The 18354-nt window shown below is 39.9% G+C and overlaps 1 protein-coding gene across 1 annotated transcript in view; it reads right to left on the reverse strand.

Annotated features, from left to right (window-relative positions):
* Positions 1–18354, reverse strand: part of UTP6 (UTP6 small subunit processome component) — a 31955-nt gene continuing 13601 nt past the window's right edge. Inside the window, exons 8-19 of the mRNA XM_059669486.1 lie at positions 11624–11701; positions 10601–10682; positions 10041–10122; positions 8759–8943; positions 8130–8209; positions 7695–7772; positions 4766–4945; positions 3594–3674; positions 3289–3398; positions 2455–2521; positions 1507–1579; positions 1–583 (exon numbers count right to left, since the gene is read on the reverse strand). Coding sequence (XP_059525469.1) covers positions 426–583; positions 1507–1579; positions 2455–2521; positions 3289–3398; positions 3594–3674; positions 4766–4945; positions 7695–7772; positions 8130–8209; positions 8759–8943; positions 10041–10122; positions 10601–10682; positions 11624–11701 — 1254 coding nt within the window. The 3' untranslated portion in view covers positions 1–425. The remainder of the gene's footprint in view (positions 584–1506; positions 1580–2454; positions 2522–3288; positions 3399–3593; positions 3675–4765; positions 4946–7694; positions 7773–8129; positions 8210–8758; positions 8944–10040; positions 10123–10600; positions 10683–11623; positions 11702–18354) is intronic.

Consider the following 18354-nt stretch of genomic DNA (forward strand, 5'->3'; position numbering starts at 1 on the left):
TCAAATTACTAAGTTTAACTCCAAATGATATGACAGGATACTTTTATTTTCTTTCCATTATTCTATTCTCACCATATTTTCTGCCAGAGATGCATACCATGTATACTTTTATAAAAGGAGAGAATAAACAAACAGAACTGAACTTTCTCCAAATTTCAACCCACCCCAAGGTTGAGATTAGAGATACTCTAATCAGTCTGTGATTTCCACATATTTTGGAAAACATTTAGAACCTACAGTAGATCCAGCCTCAACATGTTGCCTCTGGCCACGAAACAGCAGTTCTCTTTCCTGGAATTAAAGATTAACACAAAATTAAAACATATCTCAAAATCCTGTCTGCAAATTGCAGATGAATTCCTAACAAAACCTGCCCAGAGGGCTCACAATACTATTTTACAAGGTTGGCTGTGGTCTTCTTCTTTTCACAAATGGCCAGCTTGATGCATAGCATGTTTAGCTACAAACGCCTCTGCTGACTCTCCCTGCAACATTTTCATGGCTCGCCAATAGATCTGTCCGCAGTTCTCAGGTCTACCAAGGGGGTGGTTCAATTCTTCTTTGATGTAATCCATCCAAAGATCTTGAAAGGGAACCAAAAACTTACTATAAACATACAATTAGATAAAGGACGCGGCTCTATTAGGTAAACTTAATTATTTAATATCAATGTACCACAAGATTTCTAAGAAACTTAACTTCTTGTGATTTCCATAGAACCCTATGTGAAACAATACCTCTCTCATCATCTTTACACTAGATATAACAAAACTATTTTTTTTAAGTAGAAAACTTCACTTTAATCATAGTAATCTATATATTTTACAAACTCAAAGAGACTAAATATTTTGGAGGCAGAATTTTGTTGAGTCTCTTTCAAGGTGAAACTGACCTCAATGAGTTCACTATAACCCTGTTACCATGCTTAACAAAACTTGTTTGGGTTAGTAAACAAGCTTTTTCATGCACTCCATCAGAAGGTCTGTTGAAACCTCTTAAGAACTAATGCATTTCTTAAAATGTGGATTTAACAACTACACACGTCAGTTTTTGAGTGCGAATTTACATGCCATACCTACACCCAGAAGTATGGTTTGCAAGTCCTATACATGAGGACAATGCGGCAACAGTCATTGACAACTAACGTCAATTAGCGTGCCACCACCCCTTTACTATAACTCCCATTCCTTTTTGTTCTGGCCACATTATTAACCTTTCCCTTACAAATGCCACATTTTTAAAAGAAAACAAACCAATCAAATCTTCCTCTATTCAAGAATTAATAGAAGACCTATGGACTCTTGAGCTTATGAACTTGAAATTATAAGTTTTATCTGCAGTACTTATGTACCAAGTGAGGGAACAGGCAGGGCAAGGATGCAAGTTTTATTCTCAAAGAGGGCCATGACCCAAAAGTTAAAAAACACTGTTTGTTCTAACCACACTGATAGGTTACATATCACACATGCAAACAGACTTTTGTGTCTATAGCTAAAGTTTACTTACCAGAATCTACAGATCCAAACTCTCTCAAAGCCCTCTCATAATATTCTCTCAAGTTCGCCATTTTGCAGGATTCCTAACAAAAATAATCAGACAGTCTTGCCTCAAAACCTTAACTTATGATGTCACAAATTCATTTCAACCACATTGTTAAACTGCTACCATCTATTAGGTACTTGAAGGAGAGGAGGGTTGGGGCTTAAGATGAGCATAGCCTGGCTTTCAACTTATTCAGAGAGAAGTCATACGCATTTACTTCCAGAGTGAAGTAAAAGTTAGTGATAGAAAGCACTTTGCTATGATAGCATGGAAAAAGCCTTAGTTCTCAGTGAGAGGAATATGGAAGCTTCACAGGAAAGTATATTTGAAAGCCCTGAGGGAGGAGTAGGACTGAAATAAATAAATGCAGAAGGTTCTACTCCCTATGGCTAGGGATGTCTTCCTTTTGAATACCTGGCCTCTAGCACAGTGGTTCTCAACCTTGGCTGCACATTAGAATCACCTGGGAATCTTTTGAAAATCCTGATTTCTGGGCCTCATCCTCCGGAAATTCTGTTTCTTTGTTATGGGGTGGGGCCACAACATTAGTAACAAATGTGTGTGTGTGTGTGTGTGTGTGTATGTATGTATATATGTATCAGAAGCAGTTGCTGGGTGCCTACTCTTGACCTCATAACCCAATACAAGAGACAAACAGGATGCCTCGCCCAGCCTGGCAGGGAGGGCTTCCTGTAAGCGGTGACATCTAAGTATTCACTTTCCCGAGAGGTACTTTCTCTTCTTTGCCTGATTACCATTTCTAAACCATCTCTATGAAAAAAGGGATTAGACAAAGGGACCAGAAATTTATATTGTATTATAATGAGCTTTTTAAATATTAAAATGCTGCCATAAATTAGTAACCACTAACCCATTTTCCCAGACAAGAAATGAATAGATAAGAACACTTACTTGCTCTTTTTCAAATTGGATTACTTTCCTGAAAAAAGCAACTGAAAATGGACGGCTTTCCTGTAAACTAAAAAGTAGAGGGGACACCGTTATCCTCCATAATGATAGCCACCGCCACCACAAAACGTGGTTCAATAAGAATCTGCCCACAATTCAATGCAAGGACTGGACTTAACCACCAGTCACTCAATGCTTTCAATCTCCAATGATACTCTTCACCACCACCAAATTCTTTCCTCTCCGGCTTTCTTCCTGTTCTTTCTCACTTTCAGAGTCTTAAGTTCCCTCTTCTACTACATCCCAAGGTCTTTTGAAAGAGACCGATAATGCTACTTCTAAGAATATCTTCCAGGGTAATGGTTTCCAACATGGATATATTTGTGCAGAAATGTTCATCAAAGCAGTATTATTGTGCCAAATAACTTACGGCACATCTACAGAGTGGAATATCATATAGCTATTTTTAATAAATAATGTCTATGAAGAATTATTAATGACAGGGAAAAGGCCAGGCTTAATGTTCACCAATAAAAGTGATAAATAAAATGTAATTATAGTATAATTTCAAGTATGTGACAAATTTTAAGATGATATAGCAACATGAGTTTTTCTCTTGCTGGAGGGATTAGAATGAATACTTAGTTATCTCTTTTTTCTTCTTCTTTTTCATAATAGGTATGACTTGCTTTTACTGTTCAAAAAATAAATAATAAAACTTGTTGCAAAGCCTCTGGGATTACTTCCTCAGATACTATTTGTGACACATGTAATCCGTGTATGAGGAGCTGCGTGTGGAGTGGAGAAACCAGTACAGCTATGGACATCTGTGAGTACCTTTTAAACACAGCTCTGGCCTTTTTGTTGCCACCGCTTCGATAAGCCCAATCCAGGTACTTTTCCTTCAAAGTGACTGAGTCAGCACCCGTGACAGCTAAGATAGCTTTCTACAATTCAAAAAAAAGACACAGCTGTGTGAGGAAATTTATAAATATCAAAACCCATTTTCCCAGAGCCATCCCAGGTTGCTCAATAAATAGTGCTTTAGGAAGAGCTGCTATAGAAATAACCCTAAAGCTAGCCAACCAGTACTCCTATCTGCTCATCCCCTACCCGCTACAAAACTCAGAGCGGGCCTATACCTTATAGATGTCTTCAGTGTCTTCTTGGCTTTTGGCACCTTCACTCCACTCTGCCCAAGAAATCCACAATGGCAGACAAACCTGCTCATAATAAAAAAAAAAGTTAGGAAATGAGAGCTTAGCACTACACTCTGAAAACTAGTCACTATAAAGACACGTTCCTCCTAAGACAATCATGGATTCATTCCCACTCTGTCCTCGCTTTGACAGAAGCCTCTGTGACCAGGAATGACATGCCAGAATACAGCCTTCTAAACAAGTCACCCAAAGCAATACTCTCCTGTTAACTCTAGTTCCCTTATGTTGGGGAATGTTGCCTATCTATATATATAAAAGCCTAAGCTGCCAAACAACCGGTTGACTGATCGCTATGATGCACACTGACCACCAGGGGGCAGATGCTCAGCAGCTGCCCCCTGGTGGTCAATGTGCTCCCACAGCCAACCTCCCGCAGCTGGCCAACCTCCCATGGACCCCTTCCCCTGGCCGGCCGGCCCCGATCAGCCCTGATTGGGACTGGGCGAGATGGCCTCTATCCGCCCGATCACTGGTCAGGCCGAGGGACCCTACCTGTGCACTAATTCGTGCACTGGGCCTCTAGTAGTTATTATAATTGATTATCTGTTAGTTAATTAACAGCCGATAGCTAGTCAGACCTATACCTACCGAGGTCTCTGCTCTTTAGGGCCCACAACACAAGTACTAATTATCTAGGCTGAACTATTTAACCTTCACTCATGTCTCAGAGGCACATGCATATGAACAATAAAATAAGTAAGATTTTTTTTCCCACTTTAACTTCTGGAATACTTTTTTCCTACTAATATAAAAGATTCACTGCAAAGCTTTAAGGTTTGGTCCGTTAACCTTTAAAGTTTAGAAATATACACGTGTTTTAAAAATCAGGCTTAAGCTCAGCTTTTGTAGCAAGTGAGAATATACTATTAATATTTCTCACTTGTAGGGTATCTAGATGGAATATAAAATTTTACATAGTCAATTTCCAAATAAAGAATTAGAAATAGGCCATTAAATGGAAGTAAATTTTTCTACTCTTGACCCTTAAATCACAAACGTACTCTAGGGCCAGCCCTCATGAGACAAGTACACTCCAACTATGCTTTGGCTGAAATCTTATAAGGTTTCCCAAATAGAATGAAATACTCACAGACCTGGGGTTTCAGGGACGCAAAGGCTTCTTTAAAAAGACTGGCTATGTCAGGGCTCTTGGAATCAATCAGCACCTGCAGCTTCATCTGCCACATCATCACAGAGTCTCTAAACAATTCAATCCCGGCCACTGCCACCTGCAGAGCTTCCTTAAGGAAGTCATGCTGCCGCAACAACTCAATCTGGATAAAACAAAGGATCAGTGGAAAATTAATACTGAGAGCTAAATTATCTATGTAATGGGGGGGAAAGGAGGCAAGTTTCAACAGCCTTGCCACTAAGCCTTTTACTATGGCTGCCAAACACGCACAAAGTGAACAATTTGCAAGTCCTCCTCCATTCCCTGCTCCTACTCCCAAGTGGTATCCAAAAATAGGGAAGAGGTGAAAATTAGAAGGCCTAAATAATTTAGATTGAAAGTTAAGTTTTTAATAAAATAGTTCACTATAATAAAACCCATATCCACCAAACAGAATATAAAAATCAGTAAAGAGCTGGGCTGGTATGGCTTAGTGGTTGAGTGTCAACCCATGAACCAGGAGGTCACCCCTCCATTCCCCCGTCAGGGTACATGCCCAGATTGTGGGCTGGTCCCCAGTAGGGGGCATGCAGGAGGCAGCCGATCAATGATTCTCTGTCATCATTGAAGTTTCTCTCTCTCCCTTTTCTTTCCTCTCTGAAATCAATAAAAATATATTTTTTTAAAAATCAGTAAAAATAAAACCAGTATTTGTGGGTTGGTAAGGAAACTAAAAGTTTATTCATTCAAACAGAGCTGAGCACACTATAAACTGGTACAATTTTTCTAAAATATAATTTGGCATTATGTAACAAGAGTCATAAAAGTGTTTGTAACTTGTACTTGGGAATTATATTTTAACAAATATGGCCCAAAAGTATATCAATAGAAGGAAATCTAATCTGTTCAAAATGCTTGTATCCACACTATTTTATTTATTTTATTTTTTAAAATATATTTTTATTGATTTCAGAGAGGAAGGGAGAGGGAGACAGAGATAGAAACATCAATGATGAGAGAGCATCATTGATCAGCTGCCTCCTGCAAACCCCACAGTGGGGATTGAGCCCACAATCAGGGCATGTGCCCTGACCAGGAATCGAACCATCATCTCCTGATTCATAGGTCGACGCTCAACCACTGAGCCACGCCAGCCAGGCAACACACTATTTTAACAAGGGGAAAAACCTAAATCCAATTCAACTTTATAAAATTGTGAAACAGCAAACAAAGGGGAGTATATAATCCATTCACTCAGCAAGGTTTTTATTGCATGCTGTATTTGCTAAATTCAATCATGAGAATATCAGGTGCATTCTCTACCACCCACAGAGCCTCTAGTCTAGCAGTTTGATATGTGCCATGCCAGAAAAGGCATCATTGCTATCGAAGTATAAAGCATGGTTTATGGCAGTGATGAGAAAGGCCTCCAACCAATAAAGAAGCACCACTTAGACTTAAGAAAAAGCAGGCATTAGTCAAGTGAAAGCAGATTCCAGCCAGCATATGCAAGAGGCTGAAGGTGAGAGACAGCTTGGATACAAAAGGAAATCCAAGTTTAGAATGGCTGGAGGAGTAGAATGTAAACTGCAGGGCTGGCAAAAGAGGCTGGAAATACAGGCAGGGGCCAAATTAATGACACTGAGCAGCTTTACCCAAAGGACAGTGGAAAGCCACAGAATAATCTGATAATCAATTTTAAAAGAACATTCGGTGGGGATTCATCTGGACAAAGGATGGATGTAGATATCAGCAAAGCTGAAGTTCAGCGGCAGTATGTTGAGGCACTCTCATTAAAGGCAAGGTCACTGAATGAGCGATGAGGTGATAGGGTTAGGAAGAACAAAATGAGAGATTTGGAGAGCAGAGGATGTTTGAAATAGCCAGAGTGGTGAATGGCAAAATAAGCAATAAGGACAGAGTGTGACTGCCAAGACAATACTCAAAGCAAAGCCCATCTGGATATACAGGGTGGGGCTGTCGTCCAGCATTCAATAACTCAAATTGGGGCAGCTAAACTCACCCAGGTCTGGGCTTTGCCAGATAGATGCTATAGCGGGAGAAGGGCACCTCAGTAGTGGTATAATATAATAGTCTACTGTACAGGATATGCACCATGTAAGTATACGTAGAAAGTATTTTTGAATGTTAATGTAAAAATAATAGAATACAAAATAGCAAAACATTAGTTGTAATTATATAAAAACTGTATACTGATATGAATCAGGAGTTATACAAATCAAAGGCACTAAACAAATATAAAGGTTTTGGTCCCTTTTTTCCCTCCAAAGGTATTTAAATACACTAACACGTTCATTATCTCATGCTCTCAACAACTCTGTGACATGGCAAAAACAAGGACTGCTATCACTATTTTAAAATCAAACTCAGAAAGGTTAAGTGATTTGCCCAAGTCACCTCGCTGTTAAGTGGCAAAACCTGATCTAGAACTATGTACTCCTACAGCACATGACTCTGGTCTCTGTAATAAGCCTTAGCCACCCAGGGGTAGGAATGGGTTAATATGCCTCCTACTGGAATGTCAGCTTCTGAAACAGAGGGAACACATCGAATGTGTTTTAATTGCACCAAAGGTTAACCTGGGCCAGGCATTTAGACTAAAGCTAGGAAAGGCATGTTCAGTAAAAGATGGAAGTGTGGACAAACCAACCCAAACGGTGACTCCTGGTTCTGAGTGTTTCCCTGCTCTATAACATTCTTCCCTTTACTGGTACAGGTTTCATTCTGTCATACAACTAACACTGAGAGCCAAATGTAAATACTTTCTACATCCACATACCAAACTTCCAAATGGCCTTAGTCACATACCATGTGTATCACAACACCACCACCAGCACGAACCCACTGGAACTGAATACATATAATTGCAGTGAATGTGTTGGTGTCCTTACCCACTGCTTGTACAGGAATTCTGGTAGAAGTCTGAGTTCATGTGCCTTCTTGAAGGCAGTCATGGTCCTTTCCAGCCTCTGGAACCAGAAAAATGCCTCACTTCATCACAAAGATCCCAGCAGAGGTTGCTGGCCTCTGTTAGGAACAAATGCAGTTTCGCACATTTATGAGAGCTGGGAGAAGGGACTGAGGTGGTTTCACTTATGATCAGATGAGCTGGACAGCTGCCCCAAGCACAGCCCAGCAAGAGAGCACCTCCCGACCCAGGGACCAGGATAAGGGCAAAGCAGACTCAGACCTTCAGAATGACAGGTCGCTCAAGGAGAAAGAGCAATAAGCATGAGCTTCTTGGAAGCTGTCCCAGGCCCCAAAAGAGTCTGACCTTCTTTCAAAAGGGAGTCACTTTCTCCTCAGCCCTGTGACCACGTCCTTACCTGCCCTCTGAGGGACCGATTACTTGTCTTCTTAGCAAATCTTTCCAAGCAAAAGCTGATGTAACACTTCCACATGGCCTCTGAAAACGTCAGAAAGATTCCACTGATCAATCACCAATTCTTAGTTTAACAATCATCATACATCTTTCCTTTGAAGGGAAAACTCCTCTGAAGAAGGGATTAAACTAATCTCATGGGGGAGTGGAGGGGGATAGCTATTCTGATTACAGCCAATAAACCATCTCAAACACTGCGGAAAAAAACAACTGAGTAACGACATAAATATAAAAATCGAAAACCATGTTATATATGCCCTCTTAATACTTCAATATTACAAAATTAGGAAGTAATCTATATTAAAAGATAATTAAGGAATTATAATTAAACAATCTTCCTAATATCACTTCCCCAAGTAAGTGAATACATACATATACATATATATCACTACTGTCAAGGAAGGTCATAAAACCTTCATCTTTCGCCACCAGAGAAAGAACAGGTTGGAAAGCCAAGTACACTGTAGACTACCGGAGATTCCTGAAAGCGACCTGGTCACGGGAACAGGAGCTTCGGTCTCCCGTCATGAACACCACCGCTTCCACACCGCACCGTGGTTTGGTGCAGCTCACCTGTAGGGAGAGTCTGGACTGCTTCTTCGTACACAGCGCAGCAGCGCTCCTCCCTCCGGCCCATCTCCAGTGCTCGGGCTTGCTTTGTCGCAGGCTGCTCTTCTCCTGGCTGTGGCTGGATCTCTAATTCTCGCCGTGCCACGTAATCCCAAGTGAGAGGGTCATCTGTGTGCAGAGCCTGAAGGCTGGAAAACAGCTTACTGGCATGAATCCTATGGCAGGAGACTGATTCAGATATCCAAAAGACAGTTCCCTATGCTCTATAAATGTATCCAAGGCAGCCCTTTAACAATCCGTTACCATAAACAGGCTCTTCAGGTTACCTTCACACTCACGGTATAAATTTTGTCTATGGATGATCAGAGTTGTCGCCATTTATTAGGTTTCAGTGTTAACTTTCAAGTTAGCTCTCAAAGTCAAATCAGCAGGGAGGTATGAGGACACAATCCTCCTTGAGCCCTGGAGAACCTTAGTATATCCAGGCTCTTGTATTTTTAAAATAAAGGCAGAGAAAAAGCAATACCTAATCCTTTACCAAAACCCTGAAGCTGTCTAAAGAGAAAACAGATCCACATTCTACTTTATCTCCTGTAAAGGAAGGGGAACTACCTCAGAGTGAAGTACCCACAGGTAGGCTCCAAGTAATTCACAACCATATAACCAGAATTAAAGAATAAAGTGCCCTAGCTGTTTTGACTCAGCGGATAGAGCGTTGGCCTGCGGACCAAAGGGTACTGGGTTCGATTCCGGTCAAGAGCACATATCTTGGTTGCAGGCTCCTCCCCGGCCCGGGCCCTGGTCTGGGCTTGTGCAAGAGGCAACCAACCGATGTGTTTCTCTCACATCAATATTTCTCTGTCTTTCCCTCTCTCTTCTAACTCTCTCTAAAAATCAATAGAAAATATTCGCAGGTGAGGATTAAAAATAAATAAATAAAGTCACCTGCAGAATTAAACAATAAACATTCGTGAGTACAACTCTCATTTTACACACACAAGACATGCCAGGAAAGCAGAAATACAGATTTTTATAAAAATTATAGGATTTACTTATTTTTGAATAAAGGCAAAGTATTTTCCAAGGGAAGCCAGTAAGTGAGTCAAACAACTTCTTCAGGAATATATATTTTTAATATGATTTACTATGGTACAATGGTCCTAAAAAGAGGCTTCCCGCCAAGGATTTAGTGTGGTATCTTCTTCCCCACTTTGTAAATATCCAACCACAAATGCTTACTACAAAATAAGAACAACCATATCCACCTTTCCACTATTTTACTTACTCATCATAAATTTCCTTTTGCAGATTTTTAGCAAAATCGAATAGCTGTGCAATTGAAAGCAGTGACACATGAAATTCTGCACCTAAAATTTAAAAAGTGGGAGAGAAAGTAAGACTCTGAAGTATCACCTTACTCTAAAAGTACCACCTTCCTGATGTATTGAAGTTAGTTTGTTTTAAATTGAGAAATAGGACAAAGCAGAAAAAAAAATCACCCATAGTTTCATTACACAAGCAAAGCCATTATTTATATTTTGGAGTATTTATAAGTACTTGTAGCTTTATTCTAAACTTCTTAAGGGCATAAAGAAATGTATTAAATCATCTATTTCAACTCTCCACATGAATTAAGTATTAAATAAAAACTTATTGAAATGTTCAAGTATATCCTAAGGGGCAATAAGTTTTCTGAAAGAAATAGGACACTATTCCTACAATCAGAGTTTTATACATATTCTAATAGAATTTTTAACAAATTTTCAAAATTAGCTAAAGGTCTTCCTCATTATAAGTAAACTGTTTCACTTTCCCATCATAAATAGATTTTCAAAACATACCTACCTTTAATTATGTTTATGGAATTTTTGTAGATGATCCGTGCCAACTCACCCGTAAGGATTTCTTCAGGATAATCAAGATTTCCCTAAAGAGTGTTATATTGAAGGTAACTTAACAGGTAGTTGAAGTAAGTAGAAAAAGAATAGGATAAAAATGAACTGTCCTAGACTACCTGTGCCATATAATCTCTGGCAAATCATATCTCTCTCTGACAATTCCCTCACTTAGAAAATGTGTAGTTGAATAAGACCGCTAATCTTCAAACTCCTGGAGTGGTGCGGGATCACTTGGCTTAAGGCCTCACTCCCCATTTAGACCAGAATAGGTCAAATTTTACATGCCCTATTGACCCTTCTATGTACAACTCTATTTGGATGAAAAATTTCAGAACCCTGGCCAAGTAGCTCAATTGGTTAGAGCATCGTCCCAATACACCAAGTTTGTTGGTTCGATCCCTGGTCAGGGCACATACAAGAATCAACCAATGAATATATAAATAAGTGGAACAACAAATGGATGTTTCTCTCGCTCTCTTTCTCCCTTCCTCTCTCTCTCTCTAAAAATCAATTAATTTTTTTTTAATTTCAGAGTTCAAAACCACAACAGATGATAGCAAAGTTCCTTTTTCAGTTCTAACATTCTGAAACTTCTTTCTTTAAAACTATTCTGTCACATAAAAAATTATATAAAAAAGGAGACTGGAAACCACACATTTCATAACCTTTCTCAAGCTCCATTAATATGTCACTTCATGAAATCATAAAGTATTAAAGAGTAGCATTTGGCCATTCCATCAGTAATAATTTTGAGGATCACTCCAATTAGTCCAAATGTCTATTTTTATAGCATAAAATTCCATTTTTATTACTAAGCCCACTTTACCAGGTCAACTCCAGACTCATCTCAAAGTTTCCAAATATGACATTAAATTGGAAAGAAAAATACATTCCAAAGATTTTTCTCTTACACCTAAGCAGCTCAAAACACTATACATTTTTAATAAGTTACAACACATTAGGCTCTTACCACATCCATTTTGGCTTTCTCAAATTCTTCCTTTTCCTTCCCCAATTTCTCAGCATGCATCAGCTCCATCCTGAAGTACTACAGAAGGGAAATGATGAACTGAAAAGCTTTGGAGATAACTTTTTTTAATTAGAAACATAGAAGATGCCCTTTTTTTAGCCATAATAATTGGATCTGGGAAAGCCTGGGGGAGTAGTATATCTGCTATGAAACTAGCTGGCACTGACAAGGAGGGAGATTCTGTGATGGTGGAACAGTTCTGTATCTTGATTGCAATGGCCACACAAATCTACACAGGCGAGGAGAAAAAGAAATATATGCACATTATACCAATAATAATTTCTTGGCTTTGATGTTATACTACTTTGCTATTATAAAATGTACAACTCAGGGAAAACTGAGTAGTATATGGTACACAGGACCTCACTGTATTATCTTTGTAACTTGCTAAGAATCTGTGATTATTTTGAAGTAAAAATCAATGGCAAACATATAATATCAGGTATACAAAAAGAAACTAATGCATGATTAACATGATTTGCTAATGATGTACTACAATCCTAATGTAGGGGTTCTCCATACCCTTTTAGGTGGTCTGCAAGATGTAAATTACTTTCATAATACTACTAACATATTCCTTGCCTTTTACTCTTACTATATTAAGAGTTTAAAGTTTTTCAGAGACTTTATAATGGGCCCTATCACCTAGACCAGTGGTCGGCAAACTGCGGCTCGGCAAACCGCATGTGGCTCCCAAAGTTTCAATCGCACTGTACGTGTGCGCCCGCACGTTGTGTTTTGTGCAAGAGCCACACTGAAGGGGCCAAAGAGCTGCATGTGGCTCTCGAGCCGTGGTTTGCCGACCACAGACCTAGACCAGTGGTTCTCAACCTTGGCTGCGCATTAGAATCACCTGGGAATCTTGTTAAAATCCTGATTTCTGGGCCTCATCATTAGTAACAAAGAAAGAGAAGTTCCAGGGGAACCAAGATGGCGGCGATATAGGCAGACGCGTCCCAGGTCGTGTCCCGGAGCAAATGGAGCGAGCAGCTGAAGCTAGTAACACTCACACCGAATTGGCGAAATTGCTCAGCTGGTGAGAGGGTTTACAGCCGGGAAGAGCAGAACTCCCCTGGTAAGGTAAAAAAAAAACCAGGGATTTGGGCAGGAAAGTTTGCCAGACCTCTGAGCCCAGAGAGTCGGAGGGAGACCGCGTGGCAGACAGCCGCGTCCCTTGGGACAGGCACAGCCCCTGACGGGGGAAAGGAGAACCGCGGGATTCCGGGCGCCGCCAGGGAAATTGAGAGCTGGGTTCTGTGATCACGGAGGACTGAGCCTAAAGGGGGCAGCCTGAAGAGCTGACCTGACCATGCAGTCCCGGTAAGAGAAGAAGCTTACAGAAATCAAGCCTTCCCCGTTTCCGCGGCCGGCATTTGTTTGTTTGTTTTCACTGAATCCTGTTCATGGGACATTTCGGATACAGACACTCACCTGTGCTGAAGAGAGGGAGAGTGTGCGGAGGAGTGGAATCTGGGGAGAGACTGGGGAAAGAGGGGGAGCCGGGAGAGGTGGTAGTGAATTGAGTGCTGAGACACCCCAGAGCCCGGGACTGGGGCAGCCACCCACTCCTGAGAGGGAGTCTCCTCCCCCCAGCCCCCAGGCAAGGAGCACAGCCACACCCAGATTCCACCCTGTACGAGATCAAGGATTAAGATAACCTGATCAGTCCCTGGGAGTTAACAGGGTCTGGCCTATAGGGGGATTTTCAATCCCAGCAACAACATAGCGCCAGTAACTAACTATTACGCAGTCAGCTCTGGGCAGTGAACTTCCACTGGACAGAGAGGCCCTATAGCCTCAGAGGCCAACCCCAGAACACTGCCACCCAGAGGCTGACCCACAAACTGACTCTTTGCTAAACACAAAATAAGGCAGTCTGGGAAATAAATGCGGCATGCTTTAAAATAAGGACTGTGGTTTACAACACAGAGGAACAGTATATCGCAGGGAAACTCAACACTCTCCTGAATACCTGGAAGGTCTAAGGCGAGCCACACTGAAGAATAGAAGAAACGAAGGACCTTCACTACTGCAATTTTTTTTCTTTTTTCACTTTTTAACTAAGAAACCAATTTTTTTTTCATTCTTTTTTTTTCTGTTCTTTTTTTTTTCTTTTTTCTTTTTCTTTCTTTTCTTCTTTTTCCATCACCTGATTTTACCCTTTTAATTACTACCTTCTTATTTTTAACCAGTATTATTACTGCTACCATTTTACCATTTTTTAAAGTGCCATTTTATTTTTTCTTTATTTTACTTTGGGATTAGTGTTCACCATTCTATTTTCATCGTTATATTATTGGTTGTTTCTAGTTTGCATTCATATCCAGGGAGCTGTTGCTGGAATTTGTTGGGATTAATGGCTGTTCTATAGGAGTATTCTCCTCATATAAAAAGTCTCTTCCCTCTTCCACTTCATTCTCTCTTTTCGCTTTTTTTTTTTTTTTCTTTTCTTTTCTCGCTTTTATTTTCCCCCTTCCTTTTTCCCAATTTCATTTTTGCACTCCCTTTTTTTGGTCCCTACTTTTCTTTTCCTTTTTCTCTTTTATCTTTTTCTCTTCCTTCTGCCTTAACCCCTAATTCTCTTAATTCAGGTGGTCACCTTTAATTGGGGTTATTAATATCGTGAATATATTTGTGTATAGTGCCTGGTACGTGGTGCCTTGTTGTGTTGTATTTTGTGCCTTTAAATCAACGCAGCAGATCCAAGCAACAGCAACCTCCTGAGCACCTCATCCTCTGCTGAGGAACAGCAGCTGTACGTGAAACCTCGCCCCACCAGCCGGAAGAGCCACCACAGCTGTGAACAGCACCCACCAGAGGAGCTGCTGCCAACTGAAGAGCAGCTGCTACCGCAACCGCCCGAAGAGCAACCACAGACCAAGGAGTCACTGCCACCAAGGGAGCAACCACTGAACAACTCAACGTCTAGATATGTCAGTGAGATCAAACATGGGTAGACAAAGAAACCCCCAAAGGAAAGAGAAGGAGGACTCTCCAGAAAAGCAGCTAAGTAATACAGAGGCATGCAACATGACAGATAAAGAATTCAGAATAAGGATCCTAGAGTGCATAAACCGGATGGAGGAAAAAATCGACAACCTCTGCAAGAAGCAAGAAGAAACAGATGAAAAAATCGATAACATATGGAAGAAGCTAGAAGAAACAGATGAAAAAATCGATAACATATGGAAGAAGCTAGAAGAAACAGATGAAAAAATCAACAACCTAAGTAAGACCCAAGAAGAAATGAAGAGTGATATAGCTGCAATGAAAAACTCCATTGAAAGTACCAACAGTAGACTAGGAGAAGCGGAGGACCGAATAAGTGAATTAGAAGACAAGGAAGCAAAACACACCCAAAATGTACTGCAATTGGAGAAAAAAATTAAAAGACAGGAGGAGAGCCTAAGGGAGCTTTGGGACAACATGAAACGAAACAACATACGAATAATAGGAGTACCAGAACAACAGAAAGATGAACAAGGATTAGAAAACCTACTCGAAGAAATAATATCAGAAAACTTTCCTGAGGTGGGGAAGAAAAAAGTCACACAAGCCCAGAGAGTCCCAAACAAGGTGAACCCGAAAAGACCCACACCAAGACACATCATAATCACCATGGCAAATGTTCAGGACAAAGAGAGAATCTTACAGGCTGCAAGAGAGAGACGGAAAGTTACATACAAGGGATCTCCCATTAGATTGTCAAATGACTTCTCAACAGAAACACATCAGGCCAGAAAAGAATGGACTGAAATTTACAAAGTGATGCAAAGCAAAGGACTGAATCCAAGAATACTCTATCCAGCAAGGCTATCATTCAAACTTGAAGGGGAAATAAGAAGCTTCACAGACAAAAAAAGACTAAGGGAGTTTGTCACCACCAAGCCAGCAATGGAAGGAATGCTAAAGGGACTGGTATAAAAAGAAGAAATAAAAAGCTCAGAAAGAAAACAGCCACACACACACACAAAAAGAAATGGCTACAAACAAGTACCTTTCAATAATAACTTTAAACGTAATTAAACGTAAACGGACTAAATGCTCCAACCAAAAGACATCGAGTGGCTGAATGGATAAAAAAACATGACCCATACATCTGCTGTCTACAAGAAACCCACCTCATTAGAAGGGACTCACACAGACTGAAAGTGAAAGGATGGAAAAATATCTTTCAGGCAAATGGAAAGGAAAAGAAAGCTGGGGTAGCAATACTTATATCGGACAAAATAGACCTCAAAGTGAAGGCCTTAACAAGAGATAAGGAAGGCCACTTCATAATACTAAAGGGATCAATACAACAAGAAGATATAACCCTGGTAAACATATATGCACCCAATGTAGGAGCACCCAAATTCATAAAAAAACTCCTGGAAAATATCAAAGGAGAGATCGACAACAATACAATCATAGTAGGGGACTTTAATACACCATTGACAGCACTGGATAAGTCCTATAGACAAACAATCAGCAAAGATACAGCAATCCTAAATGACTCACTAGATCAGATGGACTTAATAGACATCTTCAGAACACTGCACCCCAAAGCCAGAGAATATACGTTCTTCTCAGGTGCTCATGGGACATATTCAAAAATAGACCACATATTGGGTCACAAGCAAAGTATCCCCAAATTCAAGAAGATTGAAATCATAAAAAGCGTCTTCACAGACCACGATGGCATAATATTAGAAATAAACTACAATAAAAACAACCCAAAATACTCAAACACTTGGAAGCTGAATAGCATGCTATTAAATATTGATTGGGTTACCAATGAGATCAAAGAAGAAATTAAAAACATCCTGGAAACTAATGACAATGAAAACACAACAATCCAAAACCTATGGGACACATTGAAAGCAGTCCTGAGAGGGAAGTTTATAGCTCTACAGGCCTATCTCAAAAAACAAGAAAAAATGGTAGTAAATCATCTAACTCTACAACTCAAAGAATTAGAAAGAGAGCAACAAGAAAACCCCAGAGTGAGCAGAAGGAAGGAGATAATAAAGATTAGAGCAGAAATAAATGACATAGAGACCAAAAAAACAATACAGAAAATCAATGAAACCAAGAGCTGGTTCTTTGAAAGGATAAACAAGATTGATAAACCTCTAGCCAGACTCACCAAGAAGCAGAGAGAGAGGACCCAAATAAATAAAATCAGAAACGATAGAGGCGAAATAACAACAGACCCCACAGAAATACAAATGATTGTTAAAAAATACTATGGACAGCTTTACTCCAACAAACTAGACAACCTGGAGGAAATGGACAAATTCCTAGAAAAATACAGCATTCCAAAACTCAATCAGGAAGAATCTAAAAATCTCAACAGGCCAATAACTATGGAAGAAATTGATGCAGTCATCAAAAAGCTTCCATCAAACAAAAGCCCAGGACCAGACGGCTTCACAGGGGAGTTTTACCAAACATTCAAGGAAGAACTAAAACCTATCCTCCTCAGACTACTACAAAAAATTCAAGAGGAAGGAACACTTCCAAGCTCATTCTATGAAGCCAGCATCACCCTAATACCAAAACCAGGTAAAGACAACACAATGAAAGAGAATTACAGGCCAATATCCCTCATGAACATAGATGCCAAAATCCTCAACAAAATCTTAGCAAATCGGATCCAGCAGTACATCAGAAAGATCATACACCATGACCAAGTAGGATTTATCCCAGGGATGCAAGGATGGTACAATATCCGCAAATCAATAAACGTGATACATCACATAAACAAATTGAAAGAAAAAAACCACATGGTCATATCAATTGATGCAGAAAAAGCATTTGACAAAATTCAACACCCATTTTTGATAAAAACTCTCAGCAAGGTGGGAGTAGAAGGATCATACCTCAACATAATAAAAGCCATATATGACAGGCCCACAGCCAACATCATACTCAACGGACAAAAACTAACACCATTTCCCCTAAGAACAGGAACAAGACAGGGATGCCCCCTCTCACCACTCCTGTTCAACATAGTACTGGAAGTGTTAGCCATTGCAATTCGGCAAGAAGAAGAAATAAAAGGCATCCAAATTGGAAAAGAGGAAGTAAAACTGTCCTTATTTGCAGACGACATGATATTATACATACAAAACCCTAGAGATTCCATCAAAAAGCTACTAGACTTAATACATGAATTTGGCAATGTAGCAGGATACAAAATTAACCCCAAGAAATCTGAGGCATTTCTATACACCAATAGTGAACTTTCAGAAAGAGAGATTATAAAAAAAATCCCGTTTACCATTGCACCAAAAAAACTAAGCTACCTAGGAATAAACTTAACTAAAGAGGTAAAAGACCTCTACTCAGAAAACTACAGGACGTTGAAAAAAGACATAGAGGAAGACATAAACAGATGGAAGAACATACCGTGTTCATGGATTGGTAGAATCAACATCATTAAAATGTCCATACTACCCAAAGCAATCTATAAATTCAACGCACTTCCCATTAAAGTACCAACAGCATACTTCAGAGATCTAGAACGAACTTTCCAAAAATTCATCTGGAATAAAAAAAGACCCCGAATAGCTGCAGCAATCCTGAAAAAGAACAAAGTAGGTGGGATCTCAATACCAGATATCAAGTTGTATTACAAAGCCACTGTTCTCAAAACTGCCTGGTACTGGCACAAGAATAGGCATATA

The sequence above is a fragment of the Myotis daubentonii genome, chromosome 16 (assembly GCF_963259705.1).
Source record: "Myotis daubentonii chromosome 16, mMyoDau2.1, whole genome shotgun sequence".
Taxonomy (NCBI): Eukaryota; Metazoa; Chordata; class Mammalia; order Chiroptera; family Vespertilionidae; genus Myotis; species Myotis daubentonii.